We start from the raw sequence: 18962 nt of genomic DNA, 5'->3' as shown, positions 1-18962 counted from the left end.
GGGAGGGGGTAGGGGGGATGTGTGTGTGTGTGTGTGTGTGTGTGTGTGTGTGTGTGTGTGTGTGTGTGTGTGTGTGTGTGTGTGTGTGTGTCGGGGTTGTATCCAAGGGGGTTGTGTCAAAGCATGTCCAATGAAAGTGGGGTTGTATCACAAGTGGGGTTGTATCAAAAGTGGGGTTGTATCAACAGTGGGGTTGCATCAAAAGTGGGTGCGAGTAAACCGGTCATCACTGCCAGCAGTTTTAAAGTGGCAGTTCTAGTTATTATTATTATTATTATTATTATTATTATTATTATACTTCTACCTCCATTTTGTGGGTTTATTCCCTTATAATTATTATTATTATTATTATTACTGCTAGTAGTAGTAGTACTACTACTACCAACCATCTTTAGCGGCCATTTTTCCCTGTAGAGTGGGGGTTTGCCTTTTTTCGGGCACCGTGGTCCCCTTTTTGAAGCAATGTTTTATGGCCGGATGCCCTTCCTGCCGCCAACCATGTTAGTTGCCTCTAGCGACACACAGGGAATTACCAGTGAACTGGTACTCAATTTGCCGACCTCGGAAGGATGATAGGCTGAGTCAATCCCCCTGGCGTTAATTCAGTGATCGACCGGGATTTGAACACAGGATCCTCGGATCCCAAGCCGGCACCCTAACCGCTAATCCAACACCAGATATAACCTCAACAGACTACTACTACAAGCAGTAATAATAATTTCATGTACTACTACTACTACTACTACTACTACTACTGGTACCTCCGAAAAGTTAATCTGAGTCAAATGAAGAGTTGCCACTGGCTGAGAGCATCTCACTGTACTTAACATGGCTTCACCTTTTCCTAGACGCTCGGCACCAACATCTGACACCAACGACACTGCATGGAACATTGTTCCTAACAGAAAAAGTTCTTATTGCATCCCTTTGTTCAATCATATCATATTGTCTTCGTCATCTGATCCGGCCATGCTTGTTTAGTGGATGGCACTGGACCTATCTTGTCATCCTGCAGTGCCCAGCCATATTTCTTAAAGGGTTGGATGGTCAGATTAGAGATATGAACATGTTTGTCTGTTATTGTGGCCAGAGCTGCTCTTTGCAGATGCTGAACAAATTAATTATCTGCTGGTGGTAGCAGCTTCAACATGGTTGACAACAGGGAGAACAAGGACATGGAGAGATCTGTGGAAGGGAGAGGGCTGCAAACATTCAGGAACTTGCAAACCCTGAGTTGATTGAGATCAGCTCCTGAGAGGTCACCATCCAAGTTTGTTTACACATCCAGTAAGAGCTCCCTCACCTGATTGATGGCATCTGCTGTAATTTGACAAGAATGCTGATCTCTTGCAAACTCCTCCAATGCAGGAATTAATCAATATTCTTGCTGCTGCTTATCCAAGCCATTTTCCCAGTGAAATATGCAGAGCTGGTTGTATCCTTTCAACTCAATATATGAATAAAGGGCAATGCATGGCAATGTGAAGGCCCATTTATCTGCAATCTCATGAATTGGTACATACTTCTCTGGTGAATTCCTTACCCAGAACTCCAGAAGATGTTTCACAAGCATGGTGGCATAGACCACAGCCATGACAATGACGTCTGTGTCATTAACATGGATAATTACTCATTCAGCACCTTCATTGCACTTTAAACATTACTCTGCTATCTGCTTCCTGTTGAGTTAATTTCAAAGCAGCCCCAGATGTAATGGAGCCCCTTGTGATAAACACAGTTTTGATATATTTTTTTGTATACAGAGTCGAGGCTTGTGTATGAGCTAACACATTAAACACAAAAACATAAACGGATACATATAACATATAATAAAGGGAGCGGGAGACAAGAGGGAGAGATAGAGGAAAGCACACAAGCACAACAATAGTAGAAAACAAGGACAACGAGAGATCTGTGAAAGGGAGAGGGCTGGGTTGGGGGAGGGGTGCGGGGAGGGGTACACAGTATAAAACAAATGGACACTACTGGAAATTTAAGGAATGAAGTCAGAGATTGAAAAAGGTGGATTTGGGGTGTATTAACGGGGGTAGAAAAGATCAAGGTTTTGGATGAGGGAAAGACAAGAGACGGTGGTGAACAGCTGTTTTAAAGACCTGGAGGGAGGAGAAGAATTGAAGAGAGGCAGGAGAAAAGATGAATGAAAGAGTGAAGGTGAGCAGAGAGTCTTGATTTTGGCAGTTTCACCAGAAGAGGGTTGCTGGCAGATCTTGTGCGTCCTGCAGGAATATTTGGGGGACAGAGCACAGACAGAGCAGGGGGAGCAAGGCCTGAGAGGAGTCGGTTGAAGACAGAAACCCACCAACCTGCCTGCGATGACCGAGTGAAAGGCCCTCAGAATCAGCTTCTCCGCGTGAGATTCCGATGATTCTGAATGCTTTGGTTTCTACAGCCTTAAGCCCAGCTAGTTGTGAGGAGTATTCCTTCAAGCTGCAGATGAAAGCTTTGTTTGTGGTGAGGAGCTCAGAGGTGCCAAGGAAGGACTTTGCACAACAGAGGATGCCCAGTCGGTGACTGGCTTTGGAGGCCAGCTTGGAAATGTGATTATCCCAGGAAAGATCATGGCAGATAGTGAGACCCAAAAGCTTGAGTGACAGAACTTCTTTAAGAGGATTGTTGAGAAAGTGTATGGAAGGGTTGTCCAGATGGTCTTTATGGAGAGACATAGTGAGAGTGTGAGATTTGTCGGGATTGAAAGACGTGTTCCACTTGTTGACCAATTTGTGATTTTATCCAGGTCTGCAGAGAGTGAGGAGGTTGGAGGCTGCTGCCTGCTGATCTGAAGGATGAGGTATGGAGCGGCAGAGAGTGGAGTCATCAGCAAAGAGATGGAGAGGATTTTCCAGAGAGTCGGAGAGATCATTAATGAAGACCAGAAAAAACACAGCGCCTAGAATACTGGCCTGTATATTCTAGGCCTGGTGTTGGCTTAGCAGTTAGGGTGCTGGCTTGGGTTCCTGGGTTCGAATCCCAATCGCTCGCTGAATTAACACCAGTGGGGTTGACTCAGCCTGTCATCCTTCTGAGGTCGGCACATTGAGTACCAGCTCACTGGTAATTCCTTGCGTGTCGCAAGAGGCGACCAACAGGGTTGGCGGCAGGTAAGACATCCAGCTGTAAAACATTGCTTCAAAAAGGGGACCACTGTGCCCCAAAAAAAAGGCCAATCCCTGCTCTGCAGGGGAAAATGTCCTCTAAAGGTGGTTTCCTAGAATACTGCCTTGAAGAACTCCAGCCTGGACAGGAAGAGGAAATGGGAGAATTCCATTCAGGGCCACACGTTGACTGCCGCAAGGCCGCAAGTCCAATGGAAAGCCATGGGAGAGCCAAGGCCGCAATGGGAGAGGAAGTCCGCAAGCCATGCATGGAAATTTCCATGGATACCATAAGAGGAGAGTTTGGTGAGCAGAGCGGGGTGCCAGACCATATCAAAGGCACAAGATATGTCAAGGGAGACAGCTCTGATTTCCTGTTTGGCATTGAGGACCTCCTTCCATTGCTGAGACAGCAGAAGCAGCATGTCCACAGTAGAACTACCTGGTCTAAATCCAAATTGATGATCAGACATCAAGCCATTAGGGAAGAGGAAGGATTTGATGTCAGAAGCAATGATGGATTCCATGACCTTCTGATGATTGGGAGCAGGCTGATTGGTCTGTAGTTGCAAGGAACTGCTTTTGCACCTTTTTGTGTAAAGTGGTTATGTTGTCTGATTTCCAAGCAGATGGCAGATGACCTTGAGCAAAAGAGAGGGTGAATAGAACAGAGAGAGGGTGAGATAGAGCAGCAGAGCAGGATTTTAGGACCCATGGGCTAATGCAGTCTGCTCCAGTTGCAGAATCAGAGTCGAGGTTTGACAGAAACTTCTCCACCTTGTCAGGAGAGAGGGACACAGAGTCCAGGAGCAGCTGCGTACAACTGTGTAAGGTGGGTACAGAGACGAGTTTGGGACACAAGATTTTGAGGCAATCACAGAGTTGAGGCATTCGGCTTTTTCATCTCCTGAGGGAAGACACACACTTCTTCCGAGCTTTGTGAAAGGAACAGAGATTACCTTCAGTTGGATTAGCCTTCCATGAGGTGAAGGCAAGTTGTTTCAGGGCAACTGCCTCACCACAAGATTTAGTGTAACATGGATGGGAGAAAAGGGTATGACAACTGAAGACGAGATGGGATAAATCTGAGCATGAGAGAGAGCAATTTTCTTTGGAAGCATTCCCAGGATGAGTTGATGTCAGAGGCATTAGAGATGGGAGACCAGTCCAGATGTTTGATGGATGCTTGAAGACCATGCCAGTCGGCTTGGGTGAAATAAATGCCAGACCCGTCAACGCTGAGGAGGCTCTCTGAGAATGGCCAGAGAGATGTCCACTTTAACGAGCAAATGGTCAGATGAACCGATTGGAGCAGAAGAAGAACAGCAGACATTTGCAGGGAAGTTTGTCATAACCAAGTCCAGAAGAGAAGATGCTCCGTTGACTGAGATCCAGGGCGGGAAATTGACAGCTTGTGTCAGTCCCAGTGAGTCGCAGAATTCCTTTGCTGAGGTTCCATGGCTGGTGTGAGAGGAACCCACACCCAGCCGGCTGGCATGATTTCGGTTGTAGTCGCCACATATGAGGAAGAGAGAGTTGGGATGAGTGGATAGAGATTGGTCCATGTTGTCAGACGAGATGTAAATGGAGTCATCACTGTTTGGTGGACGGTACAGCACACATAATAACAGAAGGTGGGAGCGGAGGGGAAGCTGAAGCCAGAGGTACTCCTGGAGGTGTGGTGGGGTGAGGGTGTCTCTGTATTAGCAGGAACACAACTTCAACTGAACTGCTTTTAGTGTCCTGCAATGGCTCCAAATAGTTCATCTTTGGGAAAGGACCACTGTGGTATAGCATCAACAATAACTACTGTCTTCACATCTCATTGTGGAAGATCATCACACCTTTCACTCATGTCTCCTCTTTTAGGGCCTTCAAAAGACTAGCCTTGTACCTGCTGCTCTCATCGTCTCGTAATCATTAAATAATGAAGGAGGCATCTTGCTGCACTGATGATCGCCAATAAGTTAAAAAATATCATCTTCACTGGCAATGACCTGCATTATTCTCAGTGGAGCAACTCCTTCATAACTCTTACCAGGAACAGCAAACTTGTTCTGCATGAGGAATGTCTGCAATCTAACTTTGGTCGTTTCATTATCACATTAAAGAGAGTCCGTGCCTAGGCATCAATTTTCTTTGCACGCACCAGATGATCCATCACTGTAGGCTCAGCACACTGACCATTTGTTAAATTCACCATATCTGTGGTTGCTTTGATGAATACATTTGTCTCTGTGGCTGCCATCATCTTGAGAACCATTTGTTACTCCCTTGCCACATTTGCTGGACCAGATTTGAGACGTGGATTGGCAAATTTGATGAGGATCATTGATTTCAGTTCTGCAGAAATTGCTGCAGTAATGGGCTTTGTGTACTCAAAATTGGTGTGTGCATCAGGATTTGGAGTTATGCCATCAAGGCCACTTTCTTCCTTTAGTATCAGCGTTGAATGTCTGTCTAGAAGCAAATCAGGGGACAATTCATTGTGGGATGTCGTCAGCTCTCCTTCCACCAAATGCCCCATTCATGAATGGTGCATGTGCATCTGGAACTGTGTTAGGCAACTGTTTCATCTCTGACAAACAGGGAATGCTGACCATATTTGTGATTCCGGTCTGCTGTGTGGTCGGGAAGCATCCTCGCAGATTCGCACAGTTTTTTAGTCCAGTTTCCTTCTCATTGATTAATAATAGATGAATTTTTGAAGTATGTCTGACACCTCAAGAAAATGCAACCAGAATACAGCTGTTGGAAGCCCCTGTAATGAATCCTGGAATTTCTGAAGGCATTCTTGAATATCCATGAGCTGTGAGTGAGATCTTCTGATAAGCTGTAGTTGCTTAGTCTTGTCAACTGTGTTTTCAAACAGCTTCTACAAGACAGTCTCAATAATCTATTTCCACTGCTTGGTAATTTTATGTGTTGTCCAGGTTTTGAATGATTTCCAGTAAAGACGCCAAATCGCCTCACTGATGACTCTGATGGTATGTATAGACTGGTAGAAGTCTGATTTCTCACCAAACATCTTGTTTGCCATTCCCTCCTGGCACAAATCGGCCGAAACAAGGATATCTTCTGCACCAGGTTCCCTCATGAACTTGCCGATGGCCCTCAGGTAGTTATGAGCCAGGTGGAAGTTTCCTAAAAGCAAAATGGCACTGGCAAACACATCAGCGTTTCTCTCGGATAGTCAATGAAAGTTCATATGTTGCTTGGTCTCGTTATAATGGTTAACCTGTAGTGAAGTGCATACGATGTCTTCACTAGCTGCATCATCTCCTCTCATAATAAAGTAGGATCTGGAAAAGATGCTGAAATCAGAGAGAATTCCTTGTTTTTTCGTTGAGGTGACATCATGGAATAGAAAGCAGGAATTCCAGATCAACCCACATCACTCTAAAATGGGCACAATGAGCAACTCTGATGATGCTGGTACGAGATGGCCAAGTCACTAAATGAGAGGCAGATCTGCAGTATTATCAGATGGGGTTTCCAAACTCTCTACAGAGATGCTGTTGCTGAGTGATCTTGATATCTGCCTCTTCCTGGTAGAGATGTGACAACTAGGAATGACAGGATTCGGACAAGTTATTGTTGAGGTGTTTACAAAAAGTAACAACAAATATTCCATTGGTTTCTTTTATCTGATGTTAGCTTCACCTAATTGGAGAAAGAGCATATAAATGACTACAAACATGAAAGAATGTGCCATTTGGGTGATGGGTCATATTGTTTTTTGTTTTTTTTTAACGCCATTTTCCCTGCTTGAGTGGGGGTTAGCCTTGCGGGTCCCATGACAATCGTCATGGTTCTCTTTTTGAGGCAATGGTTTATGGCCGGATGCCCTTCCTGACGCCAACCCTTTCTGTCGCCTCTTACACTCAGGGATACGGTGTACCTATTGTAAACCGGGGCACACACCGGCAGATTGGTCATATTGTTTTTTGTTTTTTTTTAACGCCATTTTCCCTGCTTGAGTGGGGGTTAGCCTTGCGGGTCCCATGACAATCGTCATGGTTCTCCTTTTGAGGCAATGGTTTATGGCCGGATGCCCTTCCTGACGCCAACCCTTTCTGTCGCCTCTTACACTCAGGGATACGGTGTACCTATTGTAAACCGGGGCACACACCGGCAGATTGGTCATATTGTTTGAGGGTAAATTTTTAGGTTAACAGCAGCTTGTTGTCAGGGTTGTCCTCTTCGGTTGTGATCCTTGATATCCATATATATTGTTTTTGGGTACCAACGTTTTTGAACACCCCATTCCCCTTTTTCTTCAAAAAATGGGGTTTGGCTCCCTGGGTATATAACTTGTTTGATTTCTTGAGTTCATTTCAATAGGCTTTTTTTTTTTCTTCACACCACCTACATTATCCAAACTGAGATGGAATTTCATTGCAGGTCGCATAACTGGAGATATCGCACCCATATTCATCTCTGTTTAAATGGATGTCTACAGTGGATTTGTCCTTGTAATACTGCACATTTCCTTCACTCTTACTCTTCATTTTATTGGTGTCGCAAAGCTATTTGGATGCCAGAGCAACCAAAATCATTAGCCAAGATAAAGTGGAAAAGAGATGCTCTTGGATACTGACATTCTTCTTTTACAAAGAGAAGAAAGAAGTTGGGCCTGATAAGTTGAACTTGGGTGAAAAGGTTTGGCCATGCTGAATCAGATAGTCATGGGCGATCAATTTAAAGCTGCACGTCCATGCAAGACTGTTGAGTGATTAAAATTTTGTATTACCCTGGCCAAATTCCAAATACCTGTCCTGATTTGTCTCATCTGCCCACATTAGTTGGTGGAAGGTAAAGGTCCCACGGTGTCCTTCGTGAAGTGTTGCTAGGGCTCCATGAGCACACTGGCCAAATTCCAGATGCCTGTCCTGACTTCCTGTGCCAGAATGGCGACCCATCCAACCCGAGCCAAAGAAACCGCTTTGGCAGCACTGATGCTCTGTGTAGACCATGGTTCATATGACCTGATCTCTGCCCTAATTTACTGCTGGAAAGGCAATTGCAAACCATACAGCTTTACCCGTCCCATGAGAACGCTTCATCACGACAGATGCTCTGCCATGAGTATTGCACGCTGATGATCATGAACATGATAAAATAATGAATGACATTTTAGTTGCCGTTGTTGTTGTTGTTGTTGTTGTTATTGTTGCCACTGGTGAATCATTATACCAGTCAGATATGAATTGCATGCATTGAAATTTTCCATTTTATACTTCATTGTATTAAATCAATTTTCACCTGTTTCATTCCCAGGATCATGTTTGCCCTGGATAGCAAAGGTATGATTCATTTTCGTTTTTACATTAATTGCTGTAATTTATTTTATCAGCTTTACATTATCCAAAACTTGACTTTGTTGAAAGCAAGTATGTCTTGTAAAATAAAATTTCTATATTTTTTCAGAGGGTTTGCTGGATGCAGCAACATCAGGGGATTACGAAAAGGTATGTGCCAACAGATGTGTGTGGTGTGTGGTTTTATGGGCAAATGCACATTTATGTACCGTACATCTTATTTTTTTTATCGCAAATGTAGAAGTTCATGCCATTGCCAAAACATTATAATAAGGGGATTTGTAGACAAGCTGCCATTACAAGGCAAAGGAAGGCAAATTACATATTGGCTAATATCAAGCTGTTGGGATTTTGCAAACACGGAAGCAATGATACTCATTACAATATTGCATTTGCCAACATATCAATCCTGTAAGCATGCGATGCAGTTTCAGAAAGAAGCATATGTGTTGACAACGAAATTTGGGAATTACTCAATAGCAATAGCATGTCAGGTGCTTCCTTTTGTTTTGCATGGCAGCAACGTAATGGCTTACAGGCAACATTCGAGCAACATGACACAAAACTGACATCAGCTGTATCAACAATATTTTGCTCTATTCGTGTTATTGGTTTTCTGCAATATTTAAAACTTGTAAAAAGCTTATAGTCAGGATATAGAAAGTGACCATCCACATATTATCTACATCCATAAAATGTCTTGTGTGCAAATAAACAGGGAATGAGAGTGGAGCATAGGGGGCTAAAGATGATGTGCTATGCATTTATATTGTTTGCACAATTGGAAATATATTATTTTAATTTCCATTCTTATTTTCATAAAAGGTTTTCCCTTTAAAACACTGCTTATCATTTACTGCTCATCGATGAACTGAGTGTTGATTTGGCCTAGAAGGTTTTCTTTGGTTACTTTAAGTTGTTTTAATTGACGTTACCATATTTGATTTTCAATAAAAGAGGATTCAAAAAATAAAAATACAAAAAATAAAAAATAAAAGTAAATAAAAGTAAAAATAAAAAATAAATAAAAGAGTACAAAAAATAAAATAAAATAGTTACCAGTCCTTTAATTTTGCAAATGAGGATGATAAGCTCTTTCCTTGAACTGCTTTCTTGTGCTTGCCCGAGTCCACATGAGGTTGTCAATCAATATCTCCTTTATTAGCGCTGAGGAAGCGCCTCTAGCGAATGACTTCCAGCCAGTGTAACGCGAATTCCTGTCACAGGAATTCTGAGATCATATAAGTGTGACGTGGCAGTTCCTGATTGGTTCGTGTTGGGGAACCCCTTCTCGCTGCCGACGTGACGTAAATTCGCGCACGCGCACTGGTGAAGCGCGAGATTCGGCCCAAGGTTCTTATTATTATTATTATTATTTTTGTATACAAGATCGAGGCTCGAACCATGATCGAGGCTCGAAATTCCATGCCCGAACCTCAGCGCAATCCAAGAGGATTCACTTGTTTCCCATGGAGACAAATGTACCAGCTCTACATACCAAGCACTCTGCTTCCCGTTCTTCGTGACCACTTTCTTTAACAACACCGGAAATTTGTCTTTATTTCTGCAGTGAATTCACACTTTTGTTTTGACGTTGAACAGAAGAAAATCAAACAAATGTACTTGGGAAACGGTACAAACTCATAAAATACACTGTCTGAGCACGCCACCGGGCTCTCACTCACCGAGGTTGGACAGGAGGTGGATGCGCGATAGTCGAACACGTCCATTACGACATGACGGAGTTATGCAGACTTGCACCACGCTGTTCTGGTTCAAACATTACATCAACCGCATTTCATCACCGTAAGAAAATGTACGAAAATTGTTTAACCATTTAAGTCAGGTAAAAAAAAAGTATTCCAAATCTTAAAATGTATCCCTTTGAAAATGCAAAAGCAAAAAAAACAAAAAACGGCAAAACCCTTAACCCGCACATTTGTAGATATTTTAAAAACCCGGCTGGACGGAGATTTCAGGACCGAAAAGGAAGACATGGTAACCTTATTTTAATACAATGTATGCTTTGTTTTAATGCTGGAGGTAGAGGGTAGTGAAGGTGTGCATTTGAGAAGTTGTTGATCAAATTACCTCTCCATTTTCAAATATTGAACGTTCCACAAAATCTTACATTGTAAGCATAGCAGAAAGCTTTAAACATGTGGAGGGTGAGGATGGTGGCTAAACTTTTATAATGGAACAAACTAGTCGGTAGGAGGTCCCATGTCAATTTAAAAACTAGAGGTTCCAGGGAACCTGAACTCAACTGGTCTATATCAATATGGTTAGAATATGCATAATAGAACCACAAACTATATAGTTTATATGTGCTAAAATATATATGACAAAAATTGATTTTTCAATATGGCCGCCCTGCCGCGCCCATTTTTGGGCGTGCAACGCCCAAATGCAATCCCAAGCTAGTTTATGTCTTAAAGACGCTGCAGAACAAGTTTCGACAAATTTGATCAATATTTGTGACTTTTAGAGCGTAGACGTCGAATTGTTTACAGACGACAGACAGACAGACAGACAGACAGACAGACGACAGATGGACGACGGACACTGGGTGTCGACAAAAACTCAGTTGGACATAGTCCAGTTGAGTTAAAAACACAGGAAGGACCAAATGACGAAATTACGTCGTTCCCATCCAATACGGTACAAATATATGCTGGAACTTACGCTTTGTGTAAGACCACTCCATAGCAAGCACCCCTGCTCGGCCATTTCCTGTGTTCTGCCAGGCCTCATTGCAGCTTAATCGGAGTCACACAACTAAAAGTAGCATTTTGCATTCTTTTGGTGCTCTGGTACTCTGTCCTACTTGTGCATAACGCAAAGTATATACAAAGGAAGAGGTGAAACATTTTATTTATTACCATACCATTCATGTAACATGTAACACGCTGTACCACCACACAGCCACCTTCGTTTTCTTCTCGACCAGGACCTTCACCCAACCCCTCCTCTCCACCAATTACATCAATCAGAGTGTGTTTTCCCACCTACGTCCTGTACATTCTGCCTACACTGGCACCCTGGCGAAAGTCCAATGTCCCGCTGTAATGTGCAGGGGCACTGCATCAGCAGCGCACCCATCCCTGCAGGAATTATGTAATTAACAAGCAAAATTTCATCATTTAATCTCGTTCCAAAATTTATTTGCAAAGTAAAATAGTTTAAAGTTGTAAATAGTATTATTGAATTGCATTGTCTCACAGATAATAATACTAAGGAATAGCAGCTGAATAGCATATTGTGGATACTAGACCAGAAAATAGGAAAATTCTGTTGACTCATACTAAGCATATAAGGCATCACATTATCACCATTTTCCTTGTGCTAAAATTAAAAGAAAACTTAATTGTGTTTAAACTTCCGTTTTCCTCTTCATTTAACCCTGCCCCCCAACCCCAACCCCACCCCCTAACCCCTCCACAATCCAGTTTGTACAGTTACACCGGGATGGTTGTAATTTACTCTCAACAGATGAAGATGGCTGCACAGCTCTGCACCATGCAGCGACAGCAGGACACCCACAACTGGTAGAGTTTATCCTACGGGAAGGTATAATAGTTTTATCTTTGCCAATGTTTTTCACTCCATACTCTTCAAAAGCCATCTCTTGTTTGCTCCACCTGGTTTAGAGATTCTGTATTTAAAGTCGAATGTGGGTATTTAAGGTATTTTGGGAGGGTTGTTTTTAATAAGAAAACCATTACAACATACTGATTACATTCGATGTTCCACCTCATTTTTTTTGTATACAATGTCATGGTGAGAACGTCGAATAAATCATGATGTAACAGAACGAAAATAACAGTATAAAGAGAGGGGGGGCACTAACAGCAGGGTTGAAGGACAAAATAGAGGGAGAATAGGAGAAATAAAGGATGTAGGGTGGATTGAGGGTAAAGGGAGGACACAGGGATAACATGGAGACATCCGCAAGTACTCAATCAGAACTGGAAGGAAAAACTGTAAACCCAGAAAGAGGAGTGCTTGGGGAGATTTAATGGCAGGAGAAAAGATCATGATTGTAGATCGGGAATGAACAGCGAGTATCTTGAAGCCCTAGAGGGAAGGACATTGAAGAGACCGAGGAAGTTGGTTCCACAGGTGGAGAAAAAAATAAACTAATGAGTGGCAGTGAGGAGTGAGTGTGGATTTTCGGGACTTTCCCCAGAAGGGAGATACTGACAGACCACGTGACCTTGCTGATGATTGCAGGTAAGCTGATGTGTCTGTAGTTAAGAGGAATGGTTTTGCACCATGTTTAAGTATGGCAGTAATGTTGGCTGACTTTCAAATGGATGGAAGATGACCCAGGGCAAATGATAGGGTGAACAGAGCAGAAAGAGGCTTTTGGGACAAGTACGCTGATGCCATACGGGCCAGTTGCAAAGTCAGATATGAGGGTTGCTAGAAAATTCTCCATCTTTGGTGAAGAAGACACAGGGTCCAGGAGCAGTTGTGAGTGATGTTTTAGTGTAGGTGCAGAGATTTTTTTTCCTATGCATAGTCATGGCTCATGGAAAGGCTCGTACACTGAATGGATCAACATGTTACAGACAAAAACAGGATGCAAAACACGCAACAGGAACAGTAGAGAAGCACACAAAAGGAGCAGTAGGGAGAGAAAAGGGAAACACTGACAGCAGAGTTGAAGGCCAATATAGAGGGAGACCTGGACAAACAATGGGTGTTGGGAGGAATGGGGGGCAGGAGAGGATGCATGCATGGGTGGACAAGATGGATACAGAAGGAAACTCTCAGGAGGGAAAATTGGAAGGAGGAGGAATTTTTGTGGGGTTAACGAGGGTAGAAAAGATCATGCTTTGGGATTGGGTACAATCTGAGATGGTGGTGAACAGCTGTCTTAAAGACCTAAAGGGAAGAATGAGATTACAGAGAGTATGGAAGTTGGTTCCACAGGGAGAGAAAAAGAGGAACAAATGAAAGGAGGTGAGCAGTGATGCTGGATTTTGGTAGTTTCATCAGAAGGGGGTTGATGGTGGACCATGTGAGCTCCACAGAAACCTGCATCAGAAAGGTCACAGATTCAGTCAGGCCCATTGAATCACAGAAATCCTTTGCTGCAGTGCCATGGCTGGTGAGATGAGTACCAACACCCAATTGGCATAGTGGCAATTAAAACTAGAACGGCACTCAGTAGAGAGCATACCTCCGCCTGGTCGGCCATATCACTTAATGGTGAAGAATCACTTTAATAATTCTACTAGCCAGATCCGGATCTGGATCTTCACCAAAATTGAATCGATTCGTCCTTGTCAGACACCCAACCGGTCCAACAAGTTTCGTCCAAATCCATCCATAACTTTTTGAGATATTCTGCTATGTATCGTTTTTGGCCCTATCTCCCAATGGTGAAGAATCACTTTAAAAAATTAATAATTCTCATATCCGATTACATATTCAGATATTCACCAAAATCGAATCAAATCGTCCTTGTCAGACACCCAACCGTTACACCAAGTTTCATCCAAATCCGTCCACAACTTTTTGAGATATCCTGATATGTATCGTTTTTGGCCCGATCTCCCAATGGTGAAGAATCACTTTAAAATTCTAGTAGCCGGATCCGAATCCGGACCTTCACCAAAATCTAATCATTTCGTCCTTGTCACATCTCTGCCAAATTTCGTCTGAATCCATCCACAACTTTTTGAGATATTTTGTTCACAAATGGACAGACAAACGGACAAACAGACAGACAGGGGTGAAAACATAACCTCCATCCACCTTTGGTGGCGGAGGTAACAAGATGTGGGAGTGGAGGGAAAGTTGCAGCCAAAGGTACTCCTTAGTGTTTGGTGGTGTGCACAGACAGTGAAAAATTGAGTTTTTTTATGTAAAGTGCAACTCCGCCCCTGGGACGGGGTTGAGGCCAAAAAGAGACACAAGCAGGAACGTCCTTTGGGAGGAAGGATTCTGTTTATCAGATAATGTCTGTTTATCAGCAGTGGCCTGGATTGAGAGATCTGTCGGGTAAAGCAGAAGCCTCAGATGTTTGAAGTCCACACATCAAAGACAGGGGAGGAGGTGCTGTTTTCAGTGTGTGGTAATACAAAGAGGGGGTGGGACAACTCTTGAGAAGGGTGGGGGGGAAGTTGAGAAGGATGGGTTGGGAGGGGGGCAAATCTGGCAGGGATTGGGGTTGGGCAGAAGCTGGGAGGGTGAAGGGAAGCTGGGTGGGTGTGGGGCAAGGAAGATGGAAGGGAGAGGGGAGAGAGAGAAGACGAATGGGTTGGCGGTGAGGAGGAGGATGGGAGGGAGTGATGTAATGGTGAGGATGGGAGGGGTGGGGTGAGGGGATGCAGGAAGGGGACATGATATGGAGGGATGCAGAAGAGGGGGACACAGAGAAGTGATAGGGTTGGGAAGACACGCACATGTAGGAGATGACAAAGGGGGAGGTAACTGATATGGTGGGTTTTGCACACTATTTTGCACAATTGTACTGATTATTATGCACTATTCCATTGTACTGATTATTATGATTACATGAAAAGAAAATTATTCACTGTACTTTTTGAAACACATATGGGAGGGATGTGCAAATGTTTTATGACCAGATCGGGAGTAACCAATCAGAATCTATAATTTCAGTTCTCCAACCTAATGAGCGCACGCTGTGATGTCACCGCCACGTACGTGCATTAGTCAGTGTGTCTGTCTTCTTAATTGTGCTATAATAGGGCAAGCAGCAGGGGCGCCGCCAGGGATTTTGGGCCCCATGAAAAGATATCACAATGGGCCCCGATGAAGCACGCGCGCACATTTTTTTAGCTGAGACATGACGCTCCTGAACCGGCACTTCTCACGCTCAATTTGCTGTCTGCTATCAAGCCGTTCGCGTCTGGTTTGGGGGCAGGACCAAACCATTTCATGTAAATAGAGGGGGGGGGGGGGGAAATTGGGCAATACAGAGGCTCTCTGGATGTTTACTTTTTGCCAAAAACAAGAAAAGAACAAGTACACATACATTCAAAGTACACCGCCCCCATGCCAAATAATTAAATATGCTGCAGCGCGGCATTGCCGGGGCGCCTCCGGCGCCCGGCAATACCGCAGTGCAGCTCATTGAGGCTGCATTGGGAGGGAGAGGTGTACACTAATTGATTGATTAATTGTATAATTAAAATCAATAAAAGATTATCACAAAATATTTTCATAATCAATTGGCTAATCGCATAACTAAACCACTAGTGCTTCATCCGAAGATGTATCTTTTAGAAATTTAATTAAATAAGTCATTTATAAAAAATTAAATAATTAATTGGTTACTCAATAAATAATTAATCGATTAATCAATAAATAATTAATAGATCAAATGATTAATCAATAAATCAAAAATATCCTTGATAGCCACATCACTTGGTCACTCATGTCCAAATATTAGCTTCCCAGCTCAAAAGGTGCCTGAGATATTGGCCAAATGAGAAAGAAAATAAATAAATGATTAATAATGAAAATAAATAAATAATAATCATTAAAAAAATAAATTATTAATCAATTTGGTCAGAGAACACATAAACTACCACTATTTCATCACAATCTGTAACTTAAAAAATAAAAAATTTTTTGTCATTAATCGAATAATTAAATAATTAATCGATTAATTGATTAATTAATAAATCAAAAATATCCTTTGCAGCCAAATCACCTGGTCATTGGCATGTCCAAATATCAGCTTCCTAACTCAAAAGGTGCCTGAGTTAATGGTCAGAAGAGAAAGGAAATTTGATTAATTAAATAAGTACTTAATTAATCGCTAATAATTAAATAACTCCTGAATCTATTGATTAATCAAAAAAAAAAAAAACGTTTTTGACAAAGGACTTGCTCACTATTGTGCCGAAATTTCAGCTTCCTAGCTCAAAGGATGGCTGAGATATCGCCCGGACAAACAAGCAAGAAAGCAAGAAAGAAAGCAAGAAAACAAACAAACAACCAGAGTGAAAACTGAGTACTCTATTTCAGCGTGCGTCACTGCCGAGCCCCCTTCGGTGCCCAGCAATGACGATTTGCAATGCCTGGAGATGGCATAGGAAAGGAGCGGTGTACAAAAAGAACCGTTAGTTTTATTGGTCTATTATTCTATTAAAGATGATAGGTTAATTATTTAACATTGAGAATTTTTACCTAATGTTCTAATAATTTTTAAGGCCCCTGTCAGGGCAGGGCCCTTGGAATCATCCCAACTTTCCCCCCCCCCTTACAGCGCCCCTGGCAAGCAGAAAATGCCTTCGTTTGTGGGGAAGATAATGCTTGTTCGCAAATTGTGCTATTTATTTGCCTTACCGGACACAGTTAGAAGGTTTGCCATCTATATGTCCGAAAGGATGTTTAGGCCACAGCACACGAAGTTAAGCATTAAACTGTACCCATAAGCTCTAACAAGGGTGAAAATGTCTTCAGCTATGCTATTACTCATATCTCTGCGTGTGGCATATTGAACTCTTTCCTTAAGACTTGATTCATGCTGTGAGATGCCCTCAAGGGGTCACAGTAGAACAACGTGCTGGTGACATCATGTTGTTCCTGTAGCTTGGAGAACACTTTTTTTAAATTTATATATATATATATATATATTAATTTTTTTAAATTCGGCCTGGGCGATAATGGAAAAACCTACATCACGACAATGGACCTCATTATCTCGATTATCGCGATAATATCATGATAATATAAAAACAGAAGAAAAAGGCATAAAATGTCATAGCCCCCACTGTGGTTTTAGTAATTTTTCTGTACAGAGTTAAAGGCCATCATTCAGCCATCTTTCGTCGAATTACAAAACAAAATCTTCTGCATATGAATACGCATGTATTGTCTTTGTGCCAAGTTTGAAGAAAATTGGACTATGCAAATGTTGGAGACACGCTTCAGTAACAAAATGGCTGCCAGTCGGCCATCTTGGTTCTATCTCAAAAAAAATGATGTGCATATGTAAGCCATCATTCATTATCTGTGTGCAATGTTTGAACAAGATCGGTAAATACATGTCGAGAAATGGTGTTCAACATCGGGGTTTTTTTAAAAACTAAATCGGCCCCCAGTCGGCCACCTTTGATCGCATCGCAAAACAAGATGATGTACATACAGTCACGTGAAAAAGTAAGTACACCCCATGTGAAGTTTTGACTTTTTCAACATATTTCAACATACAGCTATTTGATCTTCATTTCAACAATATTGATAGATAAAGGTGATATAATACAACAAATATCATGAAACATTTACATTTTGTAGCCCATTGTATAATTTAAATAAACATAAATGCAAATTTCGCATGTGGAAAAAGTAAGTACACCCTTGGATCTAATAGGTGGTATTGCCTCCTTTGGCAGAAACAACTTGAAGTAGGCGTTTCTTATAACTATCTACCAGTCTCTGACATCGACTGGGAGAAATTTTTGCCCACTCCTCCATGCAGAATTCTTTCAGCTGTGCAATGCTTGAGGGGTTCCTTGCATGCACAGCTCGTTTCAAATCCCCCCCACAACATCTCGATGGGATTTAGATCCGGGCTTTGACTTGGCCATTCCAGAACCCTCCATTTCTTTCTTTTCAGCCATTCCTTGGTGGATTTACTGGTATGTTTAGGGTCATTGTCATGTTACTTGGTCCACCTTCGGTTGAGCTTAAACTTTCCGACAGATGGCCTCACATTATCCTCAAGCACCCTCTGGTACAATGAAGAATTCATAGTGGATTCTATGATGGTGAGCTGCCCAGGCCCTGATGCAGCAAAGCTGCCCCAACCATAATATTTCCACCACCATGCTTTACAGTTGGTATCAGGTTCTTGTGGTAAAATGCTGTCTTTGGTTTTCGCCAAACATGTCTTCTGGTACTGTGGCCAAATAGCTCTACCTTTGACTCATCTGTCCAGAGCACATTGTTCCAGAAGTGCTGGTCTTTGCCTAGGTGTTCATTGGCAAACTTTAGTCTTGCCCTAATGTTCTTTCTGGACAGCAAAGGTTTCCTCCTGGCACACCTCCATGATATAACCCTGGTGTTGGGCTAGCGGCTAGGGTGCCGGCTTAGGATCCTGGGATCCTGGGTTCGAATCCCGGTCGATCACTGAATCTAACGCCAGGGGGGTTGACTCAGCCTGTCATCCTTCCGAGGTCGGCTAATTGAGTACCAGTTCACTGGTAATTCCCTGTTTGTCGTTAAAGGCGGCAAAAAGGGTTGGCGTCAGGAAGGGCATCCGGCCGTAAAACATTGCTTCAAAAAGGGGACCAAAAAAACAACAACAACCATGGTGCCCGAAAAGGCCAACACCCGCTTTGCGGGGGAAAATGGCCTCTAAAGGTGGTTTTTTTTTTTTTTACACCTCCCATGTAGATCAAATTTGTGCAGCCTCTTTCTAATGGTAGACTCGTGCACTTTGACATCAACAGTGACAAGAGCTACCTGTTGATCCCGTGATGACATTCTGGGGTTCTTAGAGACTTCTTTCAGCATCTTGCGGTCTGGTCTCGGGCCGAACTTG

The 18962-nt window shown here is 42.7% G+C and overlaps 1 protein-coding gene across 10 annotated transcripts in view; it reads left to right on the top strand.

Moving 5' to 3' along the window:
- Positions 1-18962, top strand: part of LOC137429041 (diacylglycerol kinase iota) — a 687154-nt gene that overhangs the window by 583609 nt on the left and 84583 nt on the right. For 7 of the 10 annotated variants that reach the window (XM_078777718.1, XM_078777713.1, XM_078777709.1 and 4 more), the window contains 3 exons: positions 8394-8419; positions 8544-8584; positions 11884-12004. In XM_078777718.1, coding sequence (XP_078633844.1) covers positions 8394-8419; positions 8544-8584; positions 11884-12004 — 188 coding nt within the window. The remainder of the gene's footprint in view (positions 1-8393; positions 8420-8543; positions 8585-11883; positions 12005-18962) is intronic. The other 3 variants (XR_013623429.1, XR_013623428.1, XR_013623427.1) reach the window with 1 other exon arrangement.

The sequence above is a fragment of the Myxine glutinosa genome, chromosome 1 (assembly GCF_964187855.1).
Source record: "Myxine glutinosa chromosome 1, kmMyxGlut1.1, whole genome shotgun sequence".
Classification (NCBI taxonomy): domain Eukaryota; kingdom Metazoa; phylum Chordata; class Myxini; order Myxiniformes; family Myxinidae; genus Myxine; species Myxine glutinosa.
This window is presented reverse-complemented; position numbering and strand designations above follow the sequence as displayed.